The following is a 25,573-nucleotide window of genomic DNA, read 5'->3' on the forward strand; positions in this document are numbered from 1 at the left end:
GATTGGTCCGTCATTTCTCCAAGTTAGCAACAAGTTGTCACCAATAGCCTTAAACAGTAAACAGTAGGCGAAATGGACATGCAGGACGGTGATATAAAAAGAAATGTGGCAATGTTTACACTACGCTTATTCTTTACATTAACGTCCTTGACCACTTTCTTGCTTTGAAAGTGTTGGTTTGTAGATTGAGAGAGAGCTAGCTTTCGTTTTTATCCTTTTAGGTGTTTTCTCTCGTTTGCGTCAGTTGAGAAATTAGTGAGGAGGGAGCAATGGAGAAGCTGTCAGGGCTGAGGCACCTCTTCATGACCATCTTCCTCCACAGTTTCGCCACATTTATGGTGATTCCGGCCATCACGGATGTGACAATGGCGGCGCTTTGTCCTGGAAAAGAAGAATGCTCTGTCGCCATTTACCTCTCCGGATTTCAACAAGCGGTAATGTCATATTTTTCAAGTTTTTCCCCATGCTCAATTCTCCTTGCATTTGTTCAAACTTTTCTCTGCCAATCAATGGCCTCGTGCGTTGTCATCCGAATAATGTTAAGATGCATGTAGGGTGATTGACGATTTACTTAGTTGCATTCCAGTTTTATCACCTGACAAGCACAGAAGTATCCTCCAGAGTGTTCTTGATTATGCACATTTTCAAGGGTTTTGGTTAATGTTAGTTAGAAATGTCTTGATTCGAAAGTACAATTTAACAAACTGCTAACCATTAGGAAGCAGAAACTTCATCCTCGGAGCCTAGGACAATCGCAGCAAGTTAAAACCCTGTTTGTCTCACTCAGTCGACGAAATTTCCCTTCAATTTCAAGGAAACGCATTTCATTGTTTTGGGTCCCACCTGAAGTATGTGGACCAATAGCAACCCGCCTTCTCCTGCTTAATTTCCACTCATAAACAGAGGGGCTTTCACTTAAAAACAGAGTAAATCTTTTTGACCTTCAGAGTTAGGTAAGTTTCAGACCAAAACAAGCTCTGTTAGACTGTTACATCGTAGATTTTTTTACTGAACCAACACCTGCTGGACCACGACAGAAACTCTTATAAGCTGATGGTAGTAAGAAGTTGCTTCGTGTCAGACTAATTTGCTTTCTGTTCAACCTTATGTTTCTGTATTTTTGTTAATAAATATTGGGTACCTCAACGTTTTTCCCTAGGCTTAAAATATTTCCTTCTTCAGGGGCCTATGTTTTCTGATATTACTCATGTTTACCAAAAGGAACATTGGAGTTTATCCAAATTAAATATGAAAAAGATACGATCCAGTAACTCACACGCAATGGGTCATTATCATTGATCTTTCCAAGTGTTGCCAGAATGATAATTCAAGTAATTGTAAATATCGACATTGATGAAAATTGCCACCTCCCTAAAAGAAAATGAGAAAACAAAGGAAGAAAGAAAAAGAAATATTGACAAAAAGCTCAATCAAATCTTTTCTGGGCCGGAGGCTCGTGCTAGAGTCGGTCGGTTGTACCTGTCTCTAACAATGGCGTCTAAGGCCTGCTGCTTGGACTCGAATCTTAATTTCTCCTCTGTGCTGTCACTCTAGCATTATTGCAGCAGTTAAAGTGAGATGCACCAATGGCCGCTTACGTCAATGGTTGAGAGTTCCAATTTCCAAGTGAGGTGTGAAAACATCTCCGAGATCAAAATACTAACCTTTGCCTGTTTTAAGCTTTTCTCGTACCCTTCAGCTAGGAAGCTTTTCCTTTCGAACCCCCTTTTTCATTGGTCTTGCTCAGAAGTTTGAGAGACACAGAGAGAATGGCAAAGTTACCGGCGCTGAGCCATCTTTGTTTCACATTCTTTCTCTATATTTTCGCAACGTTCATGACGATTCCGGTCATGATAGATGTCACCATGTCTGCACTTTGTCCTGGAAAAATTGAATGCTACCTGGCAATTTATCTCACGGGATTTCAACAAGCGGTACTCTTCCCTAGAATGCGTCCTTCCTTACAGTCATCACTTTGTTTTCTCCAAAACCTATTGCATTGTGTTGTTTTTATGACATTTATGGTAATTTAGATATAACTTAATCATAATCTTTTCTGCGATTCCTGCATTCCAAATCAAAACTCAAGGATTTCCCCATTTTTTCTTTTCTTTTCTGCCATTTGGGGTCAAAGTTGTCTATTTAGTTGTAGTTTTGGAGGACAAAGTAACAGATGTTCATACGGGCAAATGCTGCAGGTTCCAAGCCTTGGGACTCTTAGCATAGAGACAAAATTTCTTTTGTGAATTAATGAAACGAAACTTCCCCTCGGTTTCAGGGAAAAATATTTTCGGCTCTTTCAGTTGTCGTTATGTGTGTGTGGACAAAGTGTTACTGCGAGGACCCGCACTCACATTTTTCAGCCATCTCATAACTGTTAGATGCTGCTTCGTTCTTTGTCTTCTTTTCAGCAGAACCTGGGTGTCTTTTACGAACGGACATACTTTTTCTTTAGAAAAATTTGCATATGCTACTGTACTGTACACTTGTCTTTTTTTATTGGGTTTACTGTACACTTCTCATCCATTGTTCACTTGTCTGTTTTCTGGTTAAACAAAGCAGCATCCTGATCCACGCAAATGCTCACTTTTCTATTGTTTGATCTGCGATTTGTGCAGATCATTGGGCTGGGATCTCTTGTGATGATGCCCCTCGTTGGTAATCTGTCCGACAAGTATGGAAGGAAGGCTTTGCTTACAGTCCCCATGACTCTCACCATAATTCCTTTAGGTACGCAAAAGCTATGCTTGGTTTTTATAAACTAAATTTTTCGTCCAGTTCGGCTAAGCTGAAATCAATTCTAAGCTAGGGCTCGACAGTAATTTACTAATTAATCACACGACACACGTGTATTCATCAAATTAATTTCAAATTGATTATGATAATGGAGCATATTTCCATCAATCAATCATATAGTCTTAAAACGTTTGAAATATCTGATACCCTTAGCTGGAATAGGTATCTCCATCAACATCCAACCACCTCAATGGAAACAGTAATGTTCCTTAAAGATGATACAGTCTATAGACTTAATGTCCGAAAGGAATAAGCAACCATGGAAAGCAAATGGCTTCTTTTTGACTTGGAGGAGCAAGCTTCAAGGCAGAGTCTAGAAGAAGCTTCCTTTCAAACTGATCATAGTAACCCGTCGATTTTCACCACAATTGAAAATGACAAGGCGATGCAGCATTTATTCGTGCTGGGAAATTAAAAACCATACAAAGCTTTCAAATGACGTACGTCCCTTTATTTGGAATCAAGATCCATTAAGCAGAAAAAGAAAAACAGGGTAGGAGTGGGAATAAAGCACTAGCAAGCTTGCGGGTTTTTTCCTTTTTTTTCCAAGTCAAAAGTGAGTACCTGGATAATTAACTCTAGGATCAAATTTATACCTAGTTGATAAGTTTTGTTTGCGCTTCGCCATGGGCAGATCGTCGGGGCCTACCAAATGGTGCAGGATCATTTTCAGGTAGGCTCCGACATTACATTGCAATTGTCCTCCAGGGGAAAAGGAAATGTTTGTAAAATAAAAAGGCTTGATTTTATGATATTGCAAATTTTTCGATGGTGGTTGTCCATCATCGACGACTAGTAATTTTACGTGGAAACTGAAATGACGTATGCTTTCTTTTGCAGCCATATTGGCTTACAGCAGAACGAGGAGCTTCTTTTATGCGTACTACGTGCTCAAGATTCTGACGGCCATGTTCTGTGAAGGAACCGTACACTGCCTGTCTCTTGCTTATGTGGTAAACCTCTCTTTCTCTTTACTGAAGTTGGGCTTGTTCAAGATATGGGTCAGTTTGATGTCGGGTATTTTGTCGCTTAGGCTGTTTCTTATCCAAGGATAATGGACATGGGTTTTGCCCCCTTGGGCCTATCTTATTGATCAGCCCTTTAGCCTGGGTTGATGTCTTTTTGTCTGTTGGTCCAGTTCCCGCCATATTTCCTTCCTCTGCCATCTTTAACCAGTATTTTAAATCTCTGAAATTTGGCGTTGGCGTTTTCAGGCAGACAATGTTCCGGAAGGGCGACGAGTATCAACTTTTGGAATCCTTTCCGGCATCGGCTCTTGTGCATTCGTCTGCGGAACTCTGTCTACCCGTTTTCTCTCAACTGCCTCCACTTTCCAGGTCTCTCTTTTCTCTCCTTTCTCTTTCTCCTTTTCTCTAATGTAAATTCTTTCCAATGAACCGAATTTAATTATTTCTGCTATTAGGTTGCGACGGCAATGGCGATGCTTTCAGCGGTTTACATGAGGATTTTCCTCCCGGATTCGATCATAAATGATAATCTTTCTGCCCCAATACTCTCGCAAGGAAAACTTGATGGTATTGTTAATCCGGATGAGGAGTCAGACAAGAAAATGCAGATGTTCAAAACCATGCCTTCAATAGAAGATATGCTTGCCTTGTTGAAGAGCAGGTCTCTAAAATTTCCTTCAACACCTATAACCTGCTCATCTCTTTTATCCTTGCCTCAATTTTGCTTAATTGACAAGAAGGAGACGTTTAGAGATTACCCAAAACAAATCTGATAAGCCTTATACTTCAGGCTGTTAGTGTTTGATTTTTCTTAAGAGTAAGTACCTAATGTTTCTTATCTGAATGGTAAAATGTGCAGTTTGACATTTTCGCAAGCGGCAATTGTTTCATTTTTCAGCAATCTTTCTGATGTGGGCCTCCATGCTTCATTGTTGGTACCTTTCTAATCCCATATGAGTTGGACAAAACTCTTGTACAATTATCTGAGGCTGTAAGATTGGATTCCAAAGTTGTCACTTACAAATCTATCTATCCATCCATTTGTTTCATTTTTCCATGTAGTTTTTGTTTAATAAGTTTTAATAACCGATTTCATGAACTTGACCAATGTTACCATTTCAATTTATAAACAGAAAAACAAATTTTGTGCTTACAAAAGGTTTGAATGATTTTCATAAAGAATTAAGTGAAGTATTAGACTCCAGTTGAGAAGATGAACCGGTTGAACTTTCCTGTGCAGTACTATTTAAAGGCCAGGTTTCACTTCAACAAAGATCAGTTTGCTGACTTAATGGTCATTACTGGAGTTGCAGGGACCATATCCCAGGCATGACATTTTTGTTCTGTTTTTAAGTCATTTGCATTCTTCTTTTCATTTATTTGCAATTTTCCAGTTGATCTGAAACTGAAGCCATCTTGCAGCTGCTTCTCATGCCCGTATTAGCTCCCGCTCTCGGAGAGGAGAGATTGCTGGCAATAGGCCTTTTTTTCAGCTGTGCACATGTAAGCTACATGTTCTCTCCATGTAATTTACAGCCCATACATGTCAGTTCCATCAACACATGACTGATTTTGGTTGAGTATATTAATATTGTAACTGGTCATGTGATGATCTTGTGCATAAACTGTTGTCTTTATAATTTATTATAATTCTTTATTTAACAATTTATGGGCTTGAATGCAGATGTTCTTCTATAGCATTGCATGGTCCGTCTGGGTAATTCCTGCAACTTAACTGACATTCAAATTTTGTTTTCCTTTAAACTTTTAATATGATTGACTCTCTCCCTCTGCTTCAACTAGTTTAAGTTCTATCTTACCATGGCCTATACTTTTGTAAAATGGCAGGTACCTTATGCAGCAGCTGTGTTCTCCTTATTCTATGTTTTTTCACAGCCATGTGTAAGTTTGTTACTTCATTTATTCTTTCAAAATCTTCAGCATATCTTCTCGCATATTTTCTGATCAATTTTTGTTTTAAATAAGCAGATACGGAGCATTGTATCTAAACAAGTTGGGCCCTGTGAGCAGGTATTATTGGGTAGATATGCTTCTTTTAGCGAAAGTCTTGTGAAGATAAATCCTGTTTTCATTAAATAAGTATGGGCCTTTTCCTTTACCACGGTGTGACTGAAATGGAGCTTAAACTAGGTTCCACATAAATTGTATAGGAAATCAAACATAACCAAGAAAATTTACTTGAGAATATAATGACAAATCCAAGAAACAGAATGTCAGCTAAATTTTGATTATCAAATATTTGATCTGAATATGCCATGTATGACAAATCCACCTTTGACTAGTTCCTTCGGTTTTGTTTCTGTGTTTGTTAAAGCAGACTAATGCCTGTTTCCTTTTGACCCTTTTTCAGGGAAAGGCTCAAGGGTTCATTTCAGGCATAGGTTCCTTTGCCAATGTTGCATCTCCCTTGATTTTCTCTCCTCTAACAGGTTCCTCAAAACTCAATTCAGCTCATCCTTAGGCTCAATCTAAATTAAAAACTGACATTGTTAACTCATTCTTCCAGCTTTGTTCCTGTCTGAAGGAGCACCATTTTATTTCCCTGGTTTCAGTATTATGTGCGTTGGGTTTGCCTCGGTAAGAGCATTATTACATCATGATGAGTAGTTCTTTTCATCTATGCACCAGTTCACATGTTATGGGAGTAATATTTTTGGTCATATTTCCCTCCTCTTTGGAGTTCTGAAAATGCAGCCCTGCAGTCCATTTTACCTGCTTGGGGCAGGTGTAATCAAGGATGTGCACAAATGCAATTCATGAATGCTCGGGCTGCTTACCTAGACAAATAATAATCGGCCTTGGCCACCAAAAGCTATTTTATTTTTCCATAGTATATTAGCAATTTTATCCGACAAAAGCATCAGAGCGTAGTGACTGTCCACTGAACTTGCAAATTCTGGTTGCTTTCTTTGCTTGGGGGCACAGTTACTAATTAGACAATTTTCTTGTAGATGATAGCCTTCTTCCAGAGTCTCATGATAAGGGCCGTTCCTCCAATTTCAAGTCAAAGAGTTGGCAACTACAACTGCATGGAAGCCTAGCAAGGGATGAGTATGTTCCAAACTCTGAATCATTCCTTACTGGAGGTTATTATTACCCGCAAAAATTTTCAACAATTCGTGCATACATATTAGTGTAACGACTAGAAATGTTGGAAGTAGAACTTCTCAAGTTGAAATGGTGCTTTATAGCTGTACAAGCTGTAGCTTTCAAACCATTTGACTTGGTATAGATATAGAGCCTGCTCGGTGCTGCAGAAAGGAGCCTTATTTCAGTTGCCTCTGCAAGAGACACACTGAATGCTGGTTACCTAGATCTAAAAGCACATCAATTATTATTCTTTTTTCCTTTTTTGGGGTGTGGCTCATTTACTATGATAGTGTTACTGCTTTATATCATTAAAGTCGGGAATATCCCCTGAACTTTGTATTATAGTCAGTTTCCATTAGTGGAGAGAGACAAGGCAGGTTGCTTGCCATGTAATGAAAGCCTCCTTCAGAAGAAATGCAAGAGTTGGGAGCATATGCAAATATAATGATATTCTTGTTGATGTTTCTCAAATTTATCACAAAAAATGTGAAAAACCCTTGATGAAAATGGTTCAGTAACGCTTCAATTTATGGGGTGGTGATGGATATATTTTTTTTTAACGCAAGGTCTAATGTCCCTCTCATACATCAAATGAAAGAAGAAGGGGGAAAAAGCTGTAAGTTTTGGTAGTATTAACTGTGATTTGTTCTCAATCAAAAGTGATCAGAAACCAAGTTTGCTTCAAAAGGAATATATAGAAATTAAGTTAAAACCTCATGCTGATGTTATTTCCAATGGTGAATCTTTAAAATCTCCAATATTTACAGATATAGGAAGAAGGTGAAACTAGGTGAAGTCTGATGAACACCATTAATACAAATAGAAGCTCAAAATCAATAAACAAAAGTCTCTCTGTGAAAAGAGTAAACAGGAAAACAAAAACAAATTGGATCTTCTCTGCCCCGTGTGTGTGTCTCTCTCTCTTCTCTTATCAGCGGGCGCCGCCATCGCTGTTCATATGATTCCTTTAACATGATTAAAACTTAAAAAATTTCCGTACCCTTTTTGAGAAAACTCACTTTTCCCTCAGTTTCTACTTTATTGAACAATTCTTTTCCCTTCATGCGGTCATGAGAACGCTGAATGCCGACCTCTGATGACCTTCCACCCATGGCCCATGGGTGTTTACGACCTATAGGAAGTGTGTGATGCACGCGTTTCATCTGTCAGAAAAGGATATCTCAGACAGAAACACTTTTTCCCATTTAACTAAACTTCCGAGTTAATCAGACTTAGTTGGCTGGAATTGGAAGGCAAAGCAGATCTAAAACATGAAAGCTGACAAGGAGAAGCAACTAACCACGGGCCAAGGATGCAGTATCCATGAAGTAGCGTAGTGAATTTGAAAACGCGGTTTTAACGCTGCCACCACGTGGCTGACAACTACGAAATGTTCAAGCCCATCCTTTCCATCAATGTAGTTCAACCCCCCGACGTCTCTCTGCCTCTGTCAACTGGTCAGTTCACCATATCTCATCTTCACAACCAACCAGTCTCCAAGCTTTCTTATTCAAAGTTAATTTGGATTGAATTTGATGTGATTATGGAACTTCCCCTTCTGTTTTTCTTGCTAGTATTGTAAAGCTTGGCCTTTTGGAATCTGACAGGAACTCGATCTTATCCTTTAAAACAAAAAAAAAAAAAAAGGAAATTGGACCCATGATTTCGCAAAATCTAATAAATGTAAGTACCCAAAACCCACAGGCTAATGACAGCCACGTGTATCGAAAAACTTTTGTTTTCTAAAAAAAAGAATCATTAACGTGACAAAACAAATTCGTTAACATTTTGTTTTCTGTTCCTTGTCAGTGCCTTCGGTTGTCGCCGTTGGCTTGGTCGGAGAAACCAACCGGATTCTGCTGTTTTGAACCTAACGCCAATTTTACATAATGCGGCAGTAAGATTTGTTGTTCCTCTGGTTAAAGCCAACGCGAAAACATAAGAAAATTAACCACCAAAAACAAGAAAAGCAAAACCTGACTCTTCTTTTCACCAACCTACTTTTCACATTGTTATTTTATCTACTTAGGTTCCACAATTTCCTGTTCTTCGTCTGGCTTTTGAATAAAATATCTCGATTTGATTCAATGGCGGACGATATTTCGGATTCAATTGTACGTCTGCATGGCGAACTTGATTTGAAAATCATCGAAGCTCGATGCTTGCCGAACATGGATTTACTCTCGGAGCGACTCCGTCGATGCTTAACCGCATTCGACACGTGTCGAGCCCCGTTTTCTAGACGGAAGAAGAATCACCACCACCGTAAAATCATCACCAGCGACCCTTATGTAACGGTCTGCCTAGCCGGTGCCACGGTGGCCCGGACGCGCGTGATTTCGAATTCCCAGAACCCGATTTGGAACGAGCGCTTCAAAATCCCCCTGGCCCACCCAGCATCTCACGTCGAGTTTCACGTTAAGGATAATGACGTGTTCGGCGCCGATTTTATCGGGGTCGCAACCGTGTCAGCGGTTAAGGTTCTCGCCGGTGAAACGGTTAGCGGTTGGTTCCATATAATCAGCTCTTACGGTAAACCGCCAAAGCCTGACTGCGCGGTTCGCCTGGAAATGAGATTCATCAAATGCGAGGAAATCCCGTTTTACAGATACGGAATGGCGGCAAACCCGACCGAGTTCGGGATTGGAAACTGTTATTTCCCTGTCCGGCACGGGGGGTCGGTTACTTTATACCAAGACGCTCACGTGAAGGAATCGATGCTACCGGATATTGAATTGGAGAATGGAACCGTGTTCAAGAACGAGCCGTGTTGGGAAGATATCTGTCATGCAATCCTAGAAGCGCATCATCTGGTTTACATCGTCGGGTGGTCGATTTTTCACGAGGTGAAGCTTGTAAGAGAGCCGACGAGGCCGTTGCCAAGTGGCGGGAATTTGAGTTTGGGGGATTTGCTCAAGTACAAGTCGCAGGAAGGGGTTAGAGTTCTGTTGTTGGTTTGGGATGACAAGACCTCCCATAGCAAGTTTTTCATTAACACGGTATGGATTTTCTCTTATTCTCTTTTCTGAAATATTCTTAGCAAATATTAGGAATCTTTTCTTTGCTGTTTTTTTGGTTTTTCGACATTTTTGTCTTGTCTTTAGTCTTTAGTGATGTTAGCTTTTGCAAAGTCATTGTCTTTCTAGTGGGAAATTTGTAGTATTTCGCTGTTTCTGGATTCTGCGTTAGGCTTTTGCATAAATGAATGATGGGGGGTTTGAATTTTGGAAATTTGTTGTTTTCAAAGCCTGTACTTTAGTGCAGTACCAAGTCCTTTTGCCTAAAGAAGAAAACTTGTTAATGATGGTTTGGCTATTGTTCAACGATGCTAGCTTTTTGCCTTTCATTAGCCGGCTGTTTTTAAAATTACTGCTGCATCGTTGAGAAAGTGACTTTGTCAGTTTAATATTGTAATTGGGCTCTTCCTGCGGACCAGGTTGATCCCTTTCTGCAAAATAGAAATCAGATGCTCTTGGTTTTTCATTTTGGTTTACATAAATAGTGTGTTTTTGTCTTTGTTGATTGAGGGTAGATATTTGTTATAATTTTTAATATGAAGGGTGTTTGATTGCAGTCGGGAGTGATGCAAACTCATGATGAAGAGACTCGGAAGTTTTTCAAGCACTCTTCTGTTTCATGTGTGCTGTCCCCTCGTTATGCCAGCAGTAAGCTTAGCATTTTCAAGCAACAGGCATGCTTTATGCTATGGTCCAGTTCTTATTGCACTTTTTCCATCATTAGTGCTGGCTATTAAATAACATAGTTGTTCCAGAGAGAAAAATTCATTCTTAGGAACTGAAGCATGTACTCACTTTATTGTGGCTTGTAATCCAGGTTGTTGGAACCCTCTTTACACACCATCAGAAATGTGTGATTGTTGATTCGCAGGCATGTGGAAACAATCGAAAGATTACTGCTTTTATCGGAGGTCTAGACCTTTGTGATGGCCGCTATGATACACCTGAACATCGATTATTTCAGGATCTTAATACCGTATTTCGAGATGATTATCACAACCCGACATTTTCTGTGAGTAATTCATTGTTTGGAATTTTCATTCTCTTCTCAAGCGGTTGATATGATCTGCTAAATTTAATATGCTGTTAGCAGTCAAACTAGGACTTCACCTGGTTCTGCACAAATGTACTGTTACTTTTTCCAACCTAAATTACTCTTCTGTGTAGGGCATATAATCTTCAATTAATTTAAAGAATTTCAAGCTCAATGGCTCATACTAATTCAAATTTTTTTTGTATTGTCATTTCTTTCCTTTTAATTGTTAGGCAGGAACCAAGGGGCCAAGGCAACCATGGCATGATTTACATTGTAAGGTTGAAGGGCCTGCTGCTTATGATATTCTTGCAAACTTTGAGCAGCGTTGGAGGAAAGCTATAAAATGGTCAGAGTTTGGACTTCGTTTCCAAAGGGTTACTAGGTGGCATGATGATTCTTTGATAAAGTTAGAACGCATTTCATGGATACTAAGCCCTTCTGCATCAGTCTCAAATGATGATCCTGCATTATGGGTTTCCAAGGAAGGAGATCCAGAGAACTGGCATGTTCAGGTAAATTACTAACATGCTTTTTTAAGCAAAGTACTTCAATTAGATCTAACCCTTATCCGGTTCTTTAAATTGGCAGGTTTTCCGGTCTATAGATTCAGGATCTGTGAAAGGGTTTCCTAAAGATGTTTATCAAGCAGAATCTCAGGTTTTAATTTTTATTTCCTTTCTCTTTCTTTAGGACAAAGAAACAGCAAGCTCATTATATATATTTTGACTTACCATTATGCTTCTTCTAGTTTAAATTAGTATTAGATTCTTTATGTTGCATTTTTATGCAATGTGGATCATTTATTCCTACTTTATTTTACTGCAGAATCTTGTTTGTGCAAAAAATCTGGTGATAGACAAGAGCCTTCAGACAGCATACATCCAGGCAATTAGATGTGCACAACACTTCATATATATTGAGAACCAATATTTCCTTGGATCATCATATGCTTGGCCATCTTACAAAGAAGCAGGTTTTACAAACATCTGTTTGCTTTTTGCATAATTTCTCACACTCAAAGCATTTCATGCTGTTCCTCAGAAGTAATCAGAAAATCATGTCTCGTACAACAGAGTTATTTGCCCGTCTTATGAAATTTGTGCTTTATAAGAGTCATGCGGAGCCACTTTTTAATAATAAGCTTGTGAATCTAAAAAGTGGTTCAACTTTCATGAACATTCATGTTCTTATTATTATGAAAACGTTTATTGTTTTTGGTAATTGAGGATTAAATATGGTTGGAAGTCTAATATACTACTGTTACTCTTTTGGTCTCTGTTTCCAAGAGATGATCTTTCTCCTCAGAAGTCATATTTCTTATTTTTATGATTAGGTGCTGATAATTTAATTCCTATGGAATTGGCATTGAAGATTGCTAGTAAGATAAGAGCAAAGGAGAGATTTGCAGTTTATGTTGTTATACCAATGTGGCCCGAGGGTGTCCCTTCTTCGGCATCTGTGCAAGAAATTCTGTTTTGGCAGGTAACATGACTAGATTTTGTTTCTTTCCTTTTCCAATCATTTATTACTAGAATGAAACAAAAAACTGTGCTTAACAATATTTGTAATGTCACCTAGAATTAGAGTAGAAGAGTATATAATCAAACTCTATGGCACTGATTTCAGCTTTATTCTTTTTTATTAGAATTTTTAAATAATTTCACACCAATGTACTATTCTTTAAGAAGTGATGCAAACAATTTTATAACTAAGCTCTAGCCAAGGTTGTTTGTGTTAAGTTGGCACAGTTCACTCAAATCTTTTGAAACTGCCAAGGCTATGGTAAATGGCTGTTTACTTGCAAGGAAGAATAGATGATTCATTTGCAAGATGACTTCTCGTCCTTGCTAGCAATTTGCATTTTGTTAATTAGCTTAGTGTTTTTGATTTTTCAGGGACAGACAATTCAAATGATGTATGGAATCATAGCACAAGAGTTGAAATCCATGCGTATGGAGAATTCTCATCCACAGGACTACCTAAATTTCTACTGCCTTGGTAATCGGGAAGAAATTCCCAAAGAATTTTCTGGGTCAAGTTCATCCCTCTCCAATAATGGTGACTCGGTAATTAAACAGCAAGTTATACCTTAGTTAAATTGACTGTTAGAGCTTTGATTTGTGTTAGCTCAGTTTGGTCCTAAGCTAGAGTGGAACCAAGTTCACTTTTATTTTAAAGCCATTTCATCTATGTTCTTGTGACTTGACTAATGGCTCTTGACATTCATATACTTATCTCAGTCGGGAGAATGAATTTCTAATCATTTACTTATTTTGATACAAATTCTTCTTAGTGGTTTTGCTATGTGGATGCTACATCGGACTAGAAAAATCACAAAAAATAACCTGCTCATAGGATAATAATTTCCTCTTCCTAAACGATCACAAAAGGAATGTTAAAATAGTGTTTAGCTAGACCAAAGAGGAAGTTTTAATTGATGATATATAGTAGATTATTTTAGTTTTCTGCTCCCTTGTGAATTCTAGTGCTTTAATCTTTGTATTTTGAGTTTAGATGATTGAAGCAAGGAGTAAATGTTAGCCGACTTATCAGTTTTCTGTGTAATAAAAGTGTTTTAAGTCAGATGTTGATCTTTTATATTGAGCTAAGAATGTGAAGAGAAATCACTATTTTCAGGTTTCAGCTTCACAGAAGTTCCAGCGGTTTATGATTTATGTGCATGCTAAGGGAATGATAGTAGATGACGAGTATGTGATATTGGGATCTGCCAATATTAATCAACGATCAATGGCTGGTTCAAGGGACACTGAGATAGCGATGGGTGCATATCAACCTCATTACACATGGGGTGAGAGGAAGAGACACCCGCGTGGCCAGGTTTGAACCTTCATCCTTGTCATTTGGGTTTCATAGCTTATACAGTAAGTTTTCAAACTTTGCTTCCTGCTTTAGGGATTGCCCAAGACCTAGAAGTGCTGTCCACAAGGCCCTTGTTTCCCTTTTTCAATCTATCATTCTTTTTCTTTTTTGCGCCTAAGGACCTTGTTTTAGTGATTGTTAATGTTTATGCACCAGCATGCTTGCTAATAACAGAGGCTTAGACTTTCACTTGTTTTATTCCATAGTCGATGTTGAGAAGGGGGATTTACTGGGAGCGATTTCGGAAGAAGCATGCCTACCAATTAAGTTATGCCTAGACCATAGAATTTACTCCACAATATGCCCGCATTATCATTCTGGTTGCCTATTTGAATGCGATTATAATTCTCTATCTTAAGATTAGAGAAGTAATGTGGATCAGATTAATTGATGACTATGCAGGTTTACGGGTACAGAATGTCGCTGTGGGCAGAACACATGGGGAAGGTGGACTATTTCTTCAAGGAACCTGAAAGTTTGGGTTGCGTGAAGAGTGTGAACAACATTGCTGAGGAAAACTGGAAAAGGTACTCAGCTGAGTCCTTTACACAATTACAGGGGCACCTCCTCAAATACCCCATTGAGGTAGATAGCAGTGGCAAAGTAAGCCCCTTGCCTGGACAAGAGACCTTCCCAGATGTTGGTGGCAAGGTCCTTGGATCTCGAACAACGCTTCCTGATGCTCTTACTACATAGGCTTCAAAAGTTTTCGTGTTGATATCATCGTATGGATTCATTAACTTTCAGTTCAGCACTCGAGAAGGGGAAAAGAGGTTGGGGCAAATATAGTTCTTCCAACAAGCATAGTGCAGATTACAGAGGCAGGGTTCACATGGGATTGACTTGTACTTTGATGCCCATATTCTATTTATTGAAATCAATAAATCTGTACTATTGGCTAAAATTTCTGCAACTCTTCCACCTTAAATTACAGCAGGAAGGTTTAAAGAGTTTCCTCTGGCCAAATATTTCCATAGATGGCAACGGCTGCCTCTCATCTCTGGAGTGGAATCATTGAAAATAGTCTTTTTCAAGGAAAATTTAAATGGGAAGAAAAAAATGTAAATCGTGTTACAACCAAATCTACGGAAATTCAAAGTAAGTCAAGGATACAAAAGCATCTCTTCCTTTTCAGATTCATCTCATACATTTTCTCATACCCAGTACTTAAAACTCTGATAACACTCAAAAAGCAGGAGAGACGTTTGAGATGAAACGTACATAAAAGTTTTACAAAGAACTTAGTTAACGGTCACTTTTCCAACCATGCCAGCACCCTGGTGAGGGGTACAGTAGAAGCTGTAAGTTCCTTTCTCAGTCAAGGTAACAGCGTAGACCTCTCCTGGGGCATTAAGTAGTTCTTCATCAGACATAGAGATTTTGGAGGCGTCGACGCCGCTTGGGATTTCGTCCTCATCGAAGATAACATTGTGTGGGAAGCCAGCATTGTTCTTGAAGACAATCTTCTCTCCAGCACTCACGCTGAAATCGCTGGGAACAAAAGCCAATTCCCCATCATCACCACCGAGCTTGACTTCGATGGCCAAGGCGTTGCTGGCAAGAATTGCGCTCGCAGCAGTGGCGGCAACAGCAACACCAACATCCTTGAGGGAGGCCTTGATGCTGAGCATTGGGCCTGAAGAGGTTGCAACCTTGGTAGTGGCACTAGCTTTAGCTGGGGTGGCACCGGCCTTGAGGCCAGTGAAAGATGGGATAGCAACAGCTGCGGAGGTGACAGCGGCCATTGTACAAAAGCTTCTGTTTTTCACTTGATAGATATGTGCTCGAGACTCAGAGCGAGAGGAAATCAAAAGGGAAAGAGAGAGAGGTTGGCTTTTAATAAGATGAAGTTTGATTTTGTGTGGTTTGAATTGGAAGAAGGATATGTGATTCTAAGGATGACAGGGTGGATGGGTGGAGAAATGGTTATCTGCTCAGGATTGCTCTGATTGGCTAGGTCGGATACTATCCCGTAACGCGGCAAGGGCCCTCTGAATTCTGATGTGAGGTGGAGAATACAATGAGATGAGGACTGCAAAGTCGAGTATGCCAAATTAATAGAAGAGGATTCTTTTGCTTTGCTGCTTCTTTTATTTTGTTTACCTTTATCTTCAGTTATAACTATAAAATGTAAGATAAATTCTAATCAGAAAGATAAAATCAAGCTAATCTTACCATACAACCTTACAAGTGAGAAGACAAGAGGTGCGGATGGCCATCACCAGGCTGATATTTTTTGCCACTCCCAGGGGCTGCCCGGAAATGTGGTGCACATCGCACTGGCCCATTACAACACCAAGATTTCTGTGAATTGGGAGAGAACGACCAGTTGAGAGTACAGTAACCACAAGATTACAAATACGGTTGGAAGATAAACATCGAAAATCTAATGATTCTACGTAGACAGTCAATTGCAGCAAAACGACTGAATCCTTTGAAGCTATCAAATGGTTGAAATCAATTTTGGGTCTGAATAAAACCACGAGCCCAACAAGCGAACAAGTTTCTTTTACAAAATTTGAAGGAATTCTTTCCAAGTGCCACCTTACTTCCCTCTGACTGAATGATGGGAAAACCACCTCATTTCATAGATACCTCTCGACATACAGCCCTGCATACCAGAGTTAGCTATGGTGTGTGTTGAAATGTAGCCAATCTCTAGGCGAGAGGCGGGTATCTCTCCTCTCCTTAACCACCTCCGTTACAGGCCTTAGCATCCCCAATCTAACTTAAAAATTTGAAAATTCTCGTTTGAACAGTAAGCTTGGCCCACAAAAGCTTCTCCTAGGACACCAGGTAGAACGTGCTTAAGCGTTCTATATGGTCTTATGACCAGAGAAACAGCTAGTAAATCTACATAAGTTAAACCAGTTAAATCCGAAGATGATGAGATTTAACTATGCCATTAGCACGGTGACACAAGCAAAGGGCCATGAATTAGTCTTAAGAGGAAACTTTAGAATTGGAAAGCGAAGCCATCCCCACCCATCTCATTGCCCCATTTCGGACTACAGCTTAAGCAAAAGTTGACACCAATCTGGTACCATTGCTTTTGAAGAGAAAACAGAAATACCTCAAGAATGCAACATTCTGAGATACCATCTGCACAATACATTATAATTAATTTACAAACAAACCAACACGCGTCAAATGCCCTAACCCCCTAACAGATTTAAAGTAAAAAAGGGTATAATATCTAGTACCTAATTCAATCAAATGTCACCACTAGTTTCTCTAGGAGCAATATCACCTCATCATTGTAACTATTTTTGCCAGCCCTGATTTTGAGTTGCAACATTATAATATAGACATTTGCACTTCACAAGTACAAACTTTTGAAGAGTTTCCTTCCTAAAACAAAGGGTTTAGCTAAAATCCATTCTCATTTAAAAAAAGCTAACTCTATCTCTAGATAAACTGTGCCTAAAGGTTAGAAGGGGCCGTAACTACATCCCATACAGAGTTGAAAACACAGCCTCTTAATGATATCAAAGTATAAAACATAAGACTTCTACATGTACAAAAAGCCAGAAAAAGCATAGAACATGTTGTCATCCTTCAGATATAAGGCTTAAAGTGCATCGATTAATATCTCATCATCAACAAAACAACACTGAGCAGATTGTTCAATCATACTATTATTATACTGACTAAGCATTGTTACTATGTTTTTCATTATAAATAGCCAGCAATCAATGGGGGAAATTCCATGTTTAGCTGAAAAGAACGCTATAACTTATTAATTACTATAAGACACGTGAAGCTATATACAAACACGATTGAAATCAGTTTCCCAGTATGAGCAAACTAATGTACACTGTATGAGCCATTAACCAATCACTTCACATCATATTAGGAAACACATTGCCGCTATCATCATCTTCTTCTTCCCCAAATAACTTGAATCCGACATCCCATTGGCGATCCCCTTTGTAGTTGAAGCTAGGACTCACATAGCATTTCATCTCGTGAAACAGATTCAAATTATCCACCAGCTTGTGAAAAACATTGCATCCACAACACTGCATAAACCAAATCATTCACATAGTAATCCACAAAATAAGAACAAAACAAAACAAAGAGTCAAACTTTGACCTTCAAGTACATTTCTCTCCGTTTAAACTAATTACCTGAACGAAGACGGTGCCATCGGTGTATGCGTGGGGGTTGATGGCACGAGTGGTTCGTTGACCGCAAACATTGCAAGTGAAGGCCACGCGCATCCGTCTACGTGGCGACTTGGTGAAGAGAGACCATGGGAAGGTGGAAACTTTCTCCGTATTGGATTGGTCGTCGGTTCTGGCGGGTACAGATGGACCCTCCATGCCCGATCCTGTAGTCCACCCTCTTACAGACGCCGCGCTCAGAACCAACCCCATCGCTTCATCCTAAATTGAATTCCCCAAAACACCCACACAACAAAACCCAATTCACTATTGCGTCCTAAAACTGAAAATCAAAAGAAAAAGATCAACGACTTTCTTCATTTCTATTTTACCTTAGAGAAGGTTTGATTGCCAAAGAGAGGGACGATGCTTGTGTTGTTAGCATCTGATTGGAGATCGGAATCGTTACCATCCTCTGATAATTAAAAACAAAGAACAAAAAATTTGTGTCAAACCCAAACGGTAATCACAGACGAGGAAAGGGAAAAACGAAGAAGAGAGATCGGAGAGTTAAAATCGATACTTTTGGAGGAGGTGGGAAAGCGGATGATTCTTGCCGGAGAATCTTTTCGCTTAGGAGAGAAGATAGAGAGAGAAGATGGAGATGAGGAGACCATGGCAGCAGCAGGAGAGCCGAGAGTTTCCATGGGCGACGCGATGAGACAGACTGCTCTGGCGTTTCGAATATGGCTTTCCACGACTCCGTTGGATCTCCAACACAAATTCAGGGCCAGTTTCCTTTTCAGTCACTTGCCGCCTTAAATCATTTCCTTTTATATAGTCTCAAGAGCAGCTCATTCGGCCCATACCCAGAGCTTTAGGCCCATTACATTTGAGTTTAAGTGGACTGGTGGAACAGAAACACATCCACATTCGAATCAACCCGAAAGAAGACTAGCGGCCGCGGCCTTGCTCTAGGGGCATTTCTGTTTTTTGCAATCATTATTTGAGTGCCTCTTAATCAATACCAATTGAATTCGATTTAATATATTTAACTTTGATTATAATTTTATTATTTTGATTATATTTGGTGTTCAAAGTTCACAATCAAGCCAATTGAAATAGTGATCATTAATAATAAATATTTTAAAATATATTACATATTTTATGTATAGTTTTATATATATAAAATACTGAAAATATAGTAAAACTATCTAATCGACCGAATAGAAATCAATTTTAATTAATTTGATTAAGATATAATTCAGTCAAATTTTTATATTTTATGAAGTAATTCAATCCATTGAATACTTACTCTCAAGTAACCAATTATTGAATACTTACTCTCAAGTAGCCAATTATTGCATGATATGATATGATGCGATATGATACAAATTAGATATGATATGATTAATTATTATGATATGATCAATTATTATATGATATGTTGTGATATGACATCAATTATTATATGATCAATAAGATATGATAGGATTATAGTTTTGATTTGGCTGAAAAATGCTTTTGATGTTCACTCTTTTGACAAAATTATACTACGCAGGGAAAAACAATGATCCATGTTGATGAAGTGGCTGTTGCAGCTATTTTTGAACCATCTTAGCAAATCCTTTGGCTGTATGTATAGTCTGTACATGCAATTGTTGCTCAAGCTGGAATGTTATGCTATAAATTATAAGGGCATTTTAAAAAATAACCCTTATAGATAAGATATTTTTAAAAATAACTCTCTTTATAATTTTAATTTTTTTTAGTCAAGTTGAACAAAATTACCCTTAATGAAATTACATATCATGATATTACACGTCATATACAAAAACATATTACACATCATGATTAGGTTGTTACACGCCATGTATATAAACATATAACATGTCATGGTTAGGTTATCACACGCCATGTATAAAAACATGTTACACGCCATGTACAAAAATATGTGACACAAAATGGTTAAGTTGTTACACGTCATGTATAAAAACATGTTACACGTCATGTACAAAAACATGTGACACGTCATGGTTAGGTTGTTACACGCCATGTACAAAAACATGTGACACGCCATGGTTAGGTTGTTACACGCCATGTACAAACATATGTGACACGGTATGGTTAAATTGTTACACGTCATGTACAAAAACATGTTATACGCTATATATAAAAATATGTAATACGTCATGATTAGGTTGTCACACGCCATATACAAAAATATGTGACACGTCATGGTTAGATTGTTACACACCATGTACAAAAACATGTGACACGCCGTGGTTAAGTTGTTACACGTCATATTGAAAAAAAAAAATTGTTGTTACACGTCATATTGAAAAAAATATTGTTGTTACACGCCATATTCAAAAACATTTTGTTAAACTTTAATACTTAACATGTTGTTATTACTTACAAACTAAAACTTTAAATCTTCTCAACTCTCTTTATTTTTTTTAATTTTTTATTTTACAATTTGGCACCGATTAAAGTGTTTCTAACATATTTTCATAAATTAAAACACAAATTTTTTTATCTAAAACGCATATTTCGACTAAAAATCAAAATTTTTTTTTTGAAAACCTAGATTTATAAATTTTAAATTTTTGAATATATTGGTGTCTAGGTCCCGAATTGATCCAACTAAAAACTATTTCAAACATCTGTGATCATTTTTACCATTTTAGTTTTATTCAAAATATCTACAAATTAAATTTTCCAAATAGTCATCTATCCAAGCACATCAAAACCGTGTATTGAAAGCGTAAGAAAGAAAAATTTAAAAACTCGGAAGAGAGAAATTAGAGCATAATAGACGAATGCCGTAGAGAGAAATTGATAAAATTAAAGAGAGTGGGATGGTGAGAAAGAAAAATCAGAAGCACAAATGGAGAAAAATTATGATGAATGGTTTAATTTATTTGAAATAATTTTAAAGATATTTTTATCAAATATGACTAAATATGGCTAAAAACAGTTAAATTTATTTTTATGATTATTTTAAAAATATTTTTATTAAGAAATGTTATTTCTCATAATTTTCTCTAATATATATATATCACTATGTGAGTATGAGTAGGAACTGTGAAATTAATATTTGGAAAGACAGATTGTAGCATTTAAGTGCATAAATGGGACAACGTACGAAAAGAAATAGACATTGTACGGTTTGCATTTATCACATCAGACTGTGATTAAAGGCGTAAATTAAACAAAGGGAACAGCACAGGGGCTTGGGTCCGATGCCATAGGTCCACTCTTACGTAATGAGTACTAGTAATTGGAAATGGACTGTTAATCGGAGATAGAAAATTTATAGATTATCAAATATGAAAACACTCGGTCTAATTGAAAAGTTTTATTGACAGAGGTTTCTGCCTTATTTCTCGACTGAAGTCCTTATCCAAGGAGTAAGAGATAGGGGGGCATCATCCTCATCTTTATTGATACAACAACAAACATAAACTGATCACTCAGTTCAAAATCAGACAGACAACAAAAAGCAAACCCAAGTACTTCTCTTTTGGTTTAATCAACTTTGATCGGAGTAGGCAATGTAAGTGGAAATGGCACATGTGTCGAACCCATTGAACTTGGTTCCACAAGCCGAGGTGTAAGCGCCCATTTTGTGAAACACCAGCCAGTCATTCACCTGCAGTTCCGGCAGAGGGTGACCTTTCAAAACTGTGTCCACGGCATCACATGTGGGTCCGAAAACGGTGGAATCATATGTCTTTAACCCTTTGCAAGTTGGGTTGCCACGGTTGGATGTGCATGCAAGAGGAGTTAAGATCACATCGTCATGATCGTACAGCAAAAAGTTCATGGACCCGTAGATCCCATCGTTTATCCAATACTCTCTAAGCTCATGCCTAACTCGCTTCCCGATAATGCTGGCTACTAGCGTGAAAGACGACTGGGCGAAGAATAGACCAGGTTCCGCCATAACTTTTAAGCCAGGCTCATTGAAAAAGTACTTTTGGAGAGCGGTTTTCACGACGGGTGCTGCTTCGGTGAACCGTGGGCCGGCTGTGAAGCCCCCTCCGATGTTTAGTATATGCATATTCGGCATGCCAAGATGAGCAGCTTTTTCAAAAACTGTTTTAGCTGCTGCTATGGCTTCTTCAAATGCACGGAAGTGGGTGGCTCCGCTACCAATGTGGAAGGAGACGCCCGGAACAGTGAACTTTGCAGCTTGAGCAGCCTGGAGAAGAGGAACAACTTCCTCAGGAAGTGCACCGAATTTAGCACCTAATTGAAATCTTGCGCCACTGGTTTCGGGGGGTTTGATTCGGATCAATAAGGCACACTCTGGGTGCCACTTTCGAATCTTTTCAAGTTCATCTTTTGAATCAAAAGTAGTTAGGTTAACGCCAACGCTAGCAGCATACTTGATGTGAGACTCTGCTTTGCATGGGTTTGCAAAGACAATTCGATCAGGTGAAACCCCTAAAGCCAGAATGGCTTCTATCTCAGCACGGCTTGCACAATCGAAGTTGGAGCCGAGTGCGGCCATTTCTCGGAGTAGAGCCGGGCTGGGGTTGCACTTGACAGCGTAGAATGCTTGAACCATGGGAAGATTACGAATCCACGTGTCAAAGAGATCCACAACAACACCCAAATCAAGCACGTAAAATGGTTCCGTTTGCTGTTCATCAGAAATGACAGATTGAATGAAAGCGATCAACTCATTTTCTGTCAAGGCCGCAGCCCTCTTTCTCGTCAACCCTCCTGCGCTTATGATTGCCTGGAGGCTCCTGGAGCTTGACACCATGGTGCGAGACTGATCGAGAGAGAGAAAAGGAGAAACTATCAGAGAGTGCATGTATTTCCGAATGCTTCGCAGGTGTCTAAATAAATAGCTGGAAATATGAAGAACAGGGATGAAACAAAACTAGAGGAAAAATGAAAGAGAAAACTTAGATTTTTCACCAAACGGTGTGCTCACCTTTCACTTACTCAATAGCCAACTATATATACATGACAGAAGAAAGAGAAACAAAGTGAAAGGGACCAGTTCGCCACGGCAGAGCTAGTCAATTTTTATTGTAAGTCAAAAATAAAAAAAATTAAAATTAAAAATTTTTAAAATTAATATATTAAAACTTAATCAATGATTAAAAAATTCATATAAATAATAATTTTATATAACATATAAATAAAAAAATCAAGAAAAAAAAGCTTATAATAGTCATTTAAGAAAGTTATACTTGACAATATTTCTTATATTCAAATTCATCAATTTGTGACTCTATACTGAAAAGACTAGTAATGTCTTTCTCAATATAAATAACTAAATTATTTATAAGAAACTCATAATTGATTTTGTTTTGGAGTCTTGTTTTTATAATTTTCATTGTTGAAAAGACTCTCTCCGTAGTTGCTGTAGAAATCAGAAAAGTCAAAATAAGACGAATTAATATATCAATCAAGCGTTTTGATTCATATTACTTTTTTTCATAAGTTGAAGTATTAAGGCTTGGTGATTCAAGTGTAGGAGAATCATTTGAACAACCTACTTTTTTTTCTTTTAAAAAATTTATTAATTATTTTCAACTTACTCATATTTTAATCAAACTTGAAAACAAATAATGCAGTCAATATATAATATTCTTATTTATTTATATTTAAACTTAAAATATTAAATATAAAACTATAATAAATAAAATATAAATAGTCAAATACGAAATACAAGATTTCACACAATAGTTAAATAATATAAATAGAAAGAATAAGGTAAAAGAAAACTTTACCTCTTCTTAATTTTACACAATGGTGGTGAGCGGCTTTTATCTTTCCTTATCCAAACTCACAAATTCATAAATCTCTTTTGAAAAATGAAGTGTGTTTCAATGGTAAGTTATAAGAAAAGAGAAATAAAAATAACAAGACACAAAAAAAAAGAGAAAAAGAAAAAGAGGTGAGGAAAAATTTAAATGGGATAAAGTTAAGTATGTTTGTGAAATTGTGTTATTATTTTTTATTTATATTAATTATTAAATAAATAAATTATTTTAAGTGACTCATTAAAAATATATAATAAATAAAAATTTTTAAAAATTTTAAGAAGATCATTAATAAAATATTTTTAAAAATTTTGGAAAGAGCACTGCCCCTCATTATTGGCTTACCCTCAACCCCTGCAGCTAGCTAAACCACCACTTGGCATTCCAACATCCTAGATGCTTTCGGAATGGTGAGATATACCCTGACACCAAACATTCCCTCAACTACCTAAACGATGTAGTTTTGGAAAAAATACAATAAAACCGTTATCCTCACGTTTGGAAAAAGTAATAATCACAATAAATAGTAAAAGGACAAGTAAAAATGTCAAACAACTAAAGACACCAAAAACGACATACGTAAAAGAATAAAATGGCAGCTAAAATCTTCTTCCATTTGAACTTCCTGTTGATCCTCACCTCTACTACTGCAAAATAGAGCACCAAATCTCAACAAGACATCACTCGAATTTAATGAAAAACAAATCACATCACAAACGTACATTGCATGTGACTGCGTCATCTAGCCTACGTATGAACTCCTACAAACACATGTGAATTGAACAAGAAGTTCCTTGGCGAACTCGGAAAATGAGCAATTGACAGAAAGAGGTCTTTTACTAGTATGGTTTAAGACTTATTATGGTATACTAACTTATGGATCGATAATGAAATTTACTTTTCAAAAATAAAAAACAACTGGCAGAAAGAGCCGTAACGTACTGAAGAAATAATTAGGCACATGCACCTTCCACCAAACACATGCATAAATAATTGAAGAAATATGGGTAGGATTGAAGTTTCAAGCATTTATGGTTATTGTCAGACTTCCGGACCATCCCCATTTTTTACTGTGTAGCTTTTTTAACATGCGAAAAGAATTGAAATCAAAGCTTTTTAGTTCATCGAAAGTACAAAGCACAGCAATGGTTTATTGGTAGTATATTACTTGTGTGTGTGTGTTGACATTAGAGATTGTAAGGGTCCTTATAATATCTTGTACTTTGATATGGTGATTAATAAAGATTATCGAATGTCAATTGAGGTTAATTATAATATTTAAAAGTGATAAAAAATAAAAAGAATAGTTTGAGATAAAATATTTCGTACGCGAGAAAATAATAATAAAATAATTATATTTTTATCGAAAAAGAATTTATGAGATAAAAAGTGATTCGGAAGTCAATTGAGGCATAATAACGTATATTGGGTACCAAGGGGATGAGAGGAGACAAGAGGAAATTTTTAGAATAAAATAATATTATTAAAATATTACTATTTTATTCAGTGTCAGAATTTTTTCATGCAAAAGGAGTACATGGTCAATCTAAGTGGGGGAGAAGAAGAATGAGAGAATTTTGGAGAAAAATGAAGTTAATGAGGTCGCGTGTCTTTATTAAGTAAAGATAGCGCGAGCAAATAAATATTTTTAATATTATAAGGACACCGCGTTAGAGTACAAACTTCATACTTTATTAGTACATGTGTAGAAGAAGGTAATAGAAGAAAATTGGAGTTAAATGAATGTTGGGATGACTAAATTAAAATAGGAAGAAACAAAAAGGGTAAAACGGTAATTTTACGTGAAGTTTGGTCAAAGCTTCCTTTTGGAAGCTTTGACTCTGATTTTTTTTTAGCCCAAAACTTTTCT

General features: G+C 37.5%; 5 protein-coding genes and 1 long non-coding RNA gene across 9 annotated transcripts; 2 read left to right on the forward strand and 4 right to left on the reverse strand.

The window, feature by feature from the left end:
- LOC18591628 lies at positions 115 to 7,320 on the forward strand. Of its 3 annotated transcripts, none has more exons than XM_007017854.2 (14): positions 115 to 434; positions 2,619 to 2,730; positions 3,637 to 3,749; positions 4,011 to 4,133; positions 4,220 to 4,425; positions 4,624 to 4,699; positions 5,005 to 5,091; positions 5,187 to 5,267; positions 5,449 to 5,481; positions 5,613 to 5,666; positions 5,754 to 5,795; positions 6,136 to 6,214; positions 6,292 to 6,362; positions 6,737 to 7,320. In XM_007017854.2, exons 1-14 carry the CDS (start codon positions 270 to 272, stop codon positions 6,824 to 6,826), a joined length of 1,332 nt encoding a protein of 443 aa, XP_007017916.1. In that variant the 5' UTR covers positions 115 to 269; the 3' UTR covers positions 6,827 to 7,320. The 3 variants fall into 3 exon arrangements, with proteins under 3 accessions (XP_007017916.1, XP_017981226.1, XP_017981227.1); XM_018125737.1 differs by lacking the exon at positions 115 to 434 and adding an exon at positions 1,285 to 1,934; XM_018125738.1 differs by lacking the exon at positions 115 to 434 and adding an exon at positions 2,380 to 2,475.
- LOC18591629 lies at positions 7,577 to 8,686 on the reverse strand. The gene is made up of 2 exons (XR_001929049.1): positions 8,639 to 8,686; positions 7,577 to 8,497 (listed from the first exon to the last, which is right to left on the reverse strand). It is a non-coding gene; the product is annotated as an uncharacterized LOC18591629 (long non-coding RNA).
- On the forward strand, positions 7,641 to 14,963 carry LOC18591630 (phospholipase D delta). Of its 2 annotated transcripts, XM_018125736.1 has the most exons (11): positions 7,641 to 8,332; positions 8,905 to 9,874; positions 10,450 to 10,566; positions 10,710 to 10,904; positions 11,159 to 11,440; positions 11,517 to 11,585; positions 11,754 to 11,901; positions 12,262 to 12,410; positions 12,824 to 12,994; positions 13,566 to 13,766; positions 14,211 to 14,592. In XM_018125736.1, the coding sequence occupies exons 2-11, from the start codon at positions 8,963 to 8,965 to the stop codon at positions 14,502 to 14,504; spliced, it is 2,538 nt and encodes an 845-aa protein (XP_017981225.1). In that variant the 5' UTR covers positions 7,641 to 8,332; positions 8,905 to 8,962; the 3' UTR covers positions 14,505 to 14,592. The 2 variants fall into 2 exon arrangements, with proteins under 2 accessions (XP_017981225.1, XP_007017919.2); XM_007017857.2 differs by lacking the exon at positions 7,641 to 8,332 and having other exon boundaries at positions 8,669 to 9,874; positions 14,211 to 14,963.
- Positions 14,857 to 15,666, reverse strand: LOC18591631 (plastocyanin). The gene has a single exon (XM_007017859.2). The coding sequence runs from the start codon at positions 15,551 to 15,553 to the stop codon at positions 15,050 to 15,052; it is 504 nt and encodes a 167-aa protein (XP_007017921.1). The 5' UTR covers positions 15,554 to 15,666; the 3' UTR covers positions 14,857 to 15,049.
- On the reverse strand, positions 17,366 to 18,740 carry LOC18591632. The gene is made up of 4 exons (XM_018125739.1): positions 18,498 to 18,740; positions 18,307 to 18,389; positions 17,939 to 18,196; positions 17,366 to 17,830 (listed from the first exon to the last, which is right to left on the reverse strand). The coding sequence occupies exons 1-4, from the start codon at positions 18,619 to 18,621 to the stop codon at positions 17,651 to 17,653; spliced, it is 645 nt and encodes a 214-aa protein (XP_017981228.1). The 5' UTR covers positions 18,622 to 18,740; the 3' UTR covers positions 17,366 to 17,650.
- Positions 21,205 to 22,860, reverse strand: LOC18591633 (ornithine decarboxylase). Its single transcript, XM_007017861.2, has one exon. The coding sequence runs from the start codon at positions 22,740 to 22,742 to the stop codon at positions 21,450 to 21,452; it is 1,293 nt and encodes a 430-aa protein (XP_007017923.2). The 5' UTR covers positions 22,743 to 22,860; the 3' UTR covers positions 21,205 to 21,449.

This window comes from Theobroma cacao, chromosome 8, assembly GCF_000208745.1.
Source record: "Theobroma cacao cultivar B97-61/B2 chromosome 8, Criollo_cocoa_genome_V2, whole genome shotgun sequence".
NCBI lineage: Eukaryota > Viridiplantae > Streptophyta > Magnoliopsida > Malvales > Malvaceae > Theobroma > Theobroma cacao.

Excerpts from the sequence above, each read along its gene's own strand:
- LOC18591628 (XM_007017854.2), top strand. The coding sequence starts at position 270 with ATGGAGAAGCTGTCAGGGCTGAGGCACCTCTTCATGACCATCTTCCTC. Across the intron at positions 4,700-5,004 it reads GCCTCCATGCTTCATTGTTG|TACTATTTAAAGGCCAGGTT; the intron begins GTACCTTTCTAA and ends TTTCCTGTGCAG. Across the intron at positions 5,268-5,448 it reads TTTTTTTCAGCTGTGCACAT|ATGTTCTTCTATAGCATTGC; the intron begins GTAAGCTACATG and ends GCTTGAATGCAG.
- LOC18591630 (XM_018125736.1), top strand. The coding sequence starts at position 8,963 with ATGGCGGACGATATTTCGGATTCAATTGTACGTCTGCATGGCGAACTT. Across the intron at positions 11,441-11,516 it reads CAGAGAACTGGCATGTTCAG|GTTTTCCGGTCTATAGATTC; the intron begins GTAAATTACTAA and ends TTAAATTGGCAG. Across the intron at positions 13,767-14,210 it reads AGAGACACCCGCGTGGCCAG|GTTTACGGGTACAGAATGTC; the intron begins GTTTGAACCTTC and ends ATGACTATGCAG.
- LOC18591631 (XM_007017859.2), bottom strand. The coding sequence starts at position 15,553 with ATGGCCGCTGTCACCTCCGCAGCTGTTGCTATCCCATCTTTCACTGGC.
- LOC18591632 (XM_018125739.1), bottom strand. The coding sequence starts at position 18,621 with ATGGAAACTCTCGGCTCTCCTGCTGCTGCCATGGTCTCCTCATCTCCA. Across the intron at positions 18,197-18,306 it reads GCAATCAAACCTTCTCTAAG|GATGAAGCGATGGGGTTGGT; the intron begins GTAAAATAGAAA and ends AATTCAATTTAG. Across the intron at positions 17,831-17,938 it reads ATGGCACCGTCTTCGTTCAG|TGTTGTGGATGCAATGTTTT; the intron begins GTAATTAGTTTA and ends TGGTTTATGCAG.
- LOC18591633 (XM_007017861.2), bottom strand. The coding sequence starts at position 22,742 with ATGCACTCTCTGATAGTTTCTCCTTTTCTCTCTCTCGATCAGTCTCGC.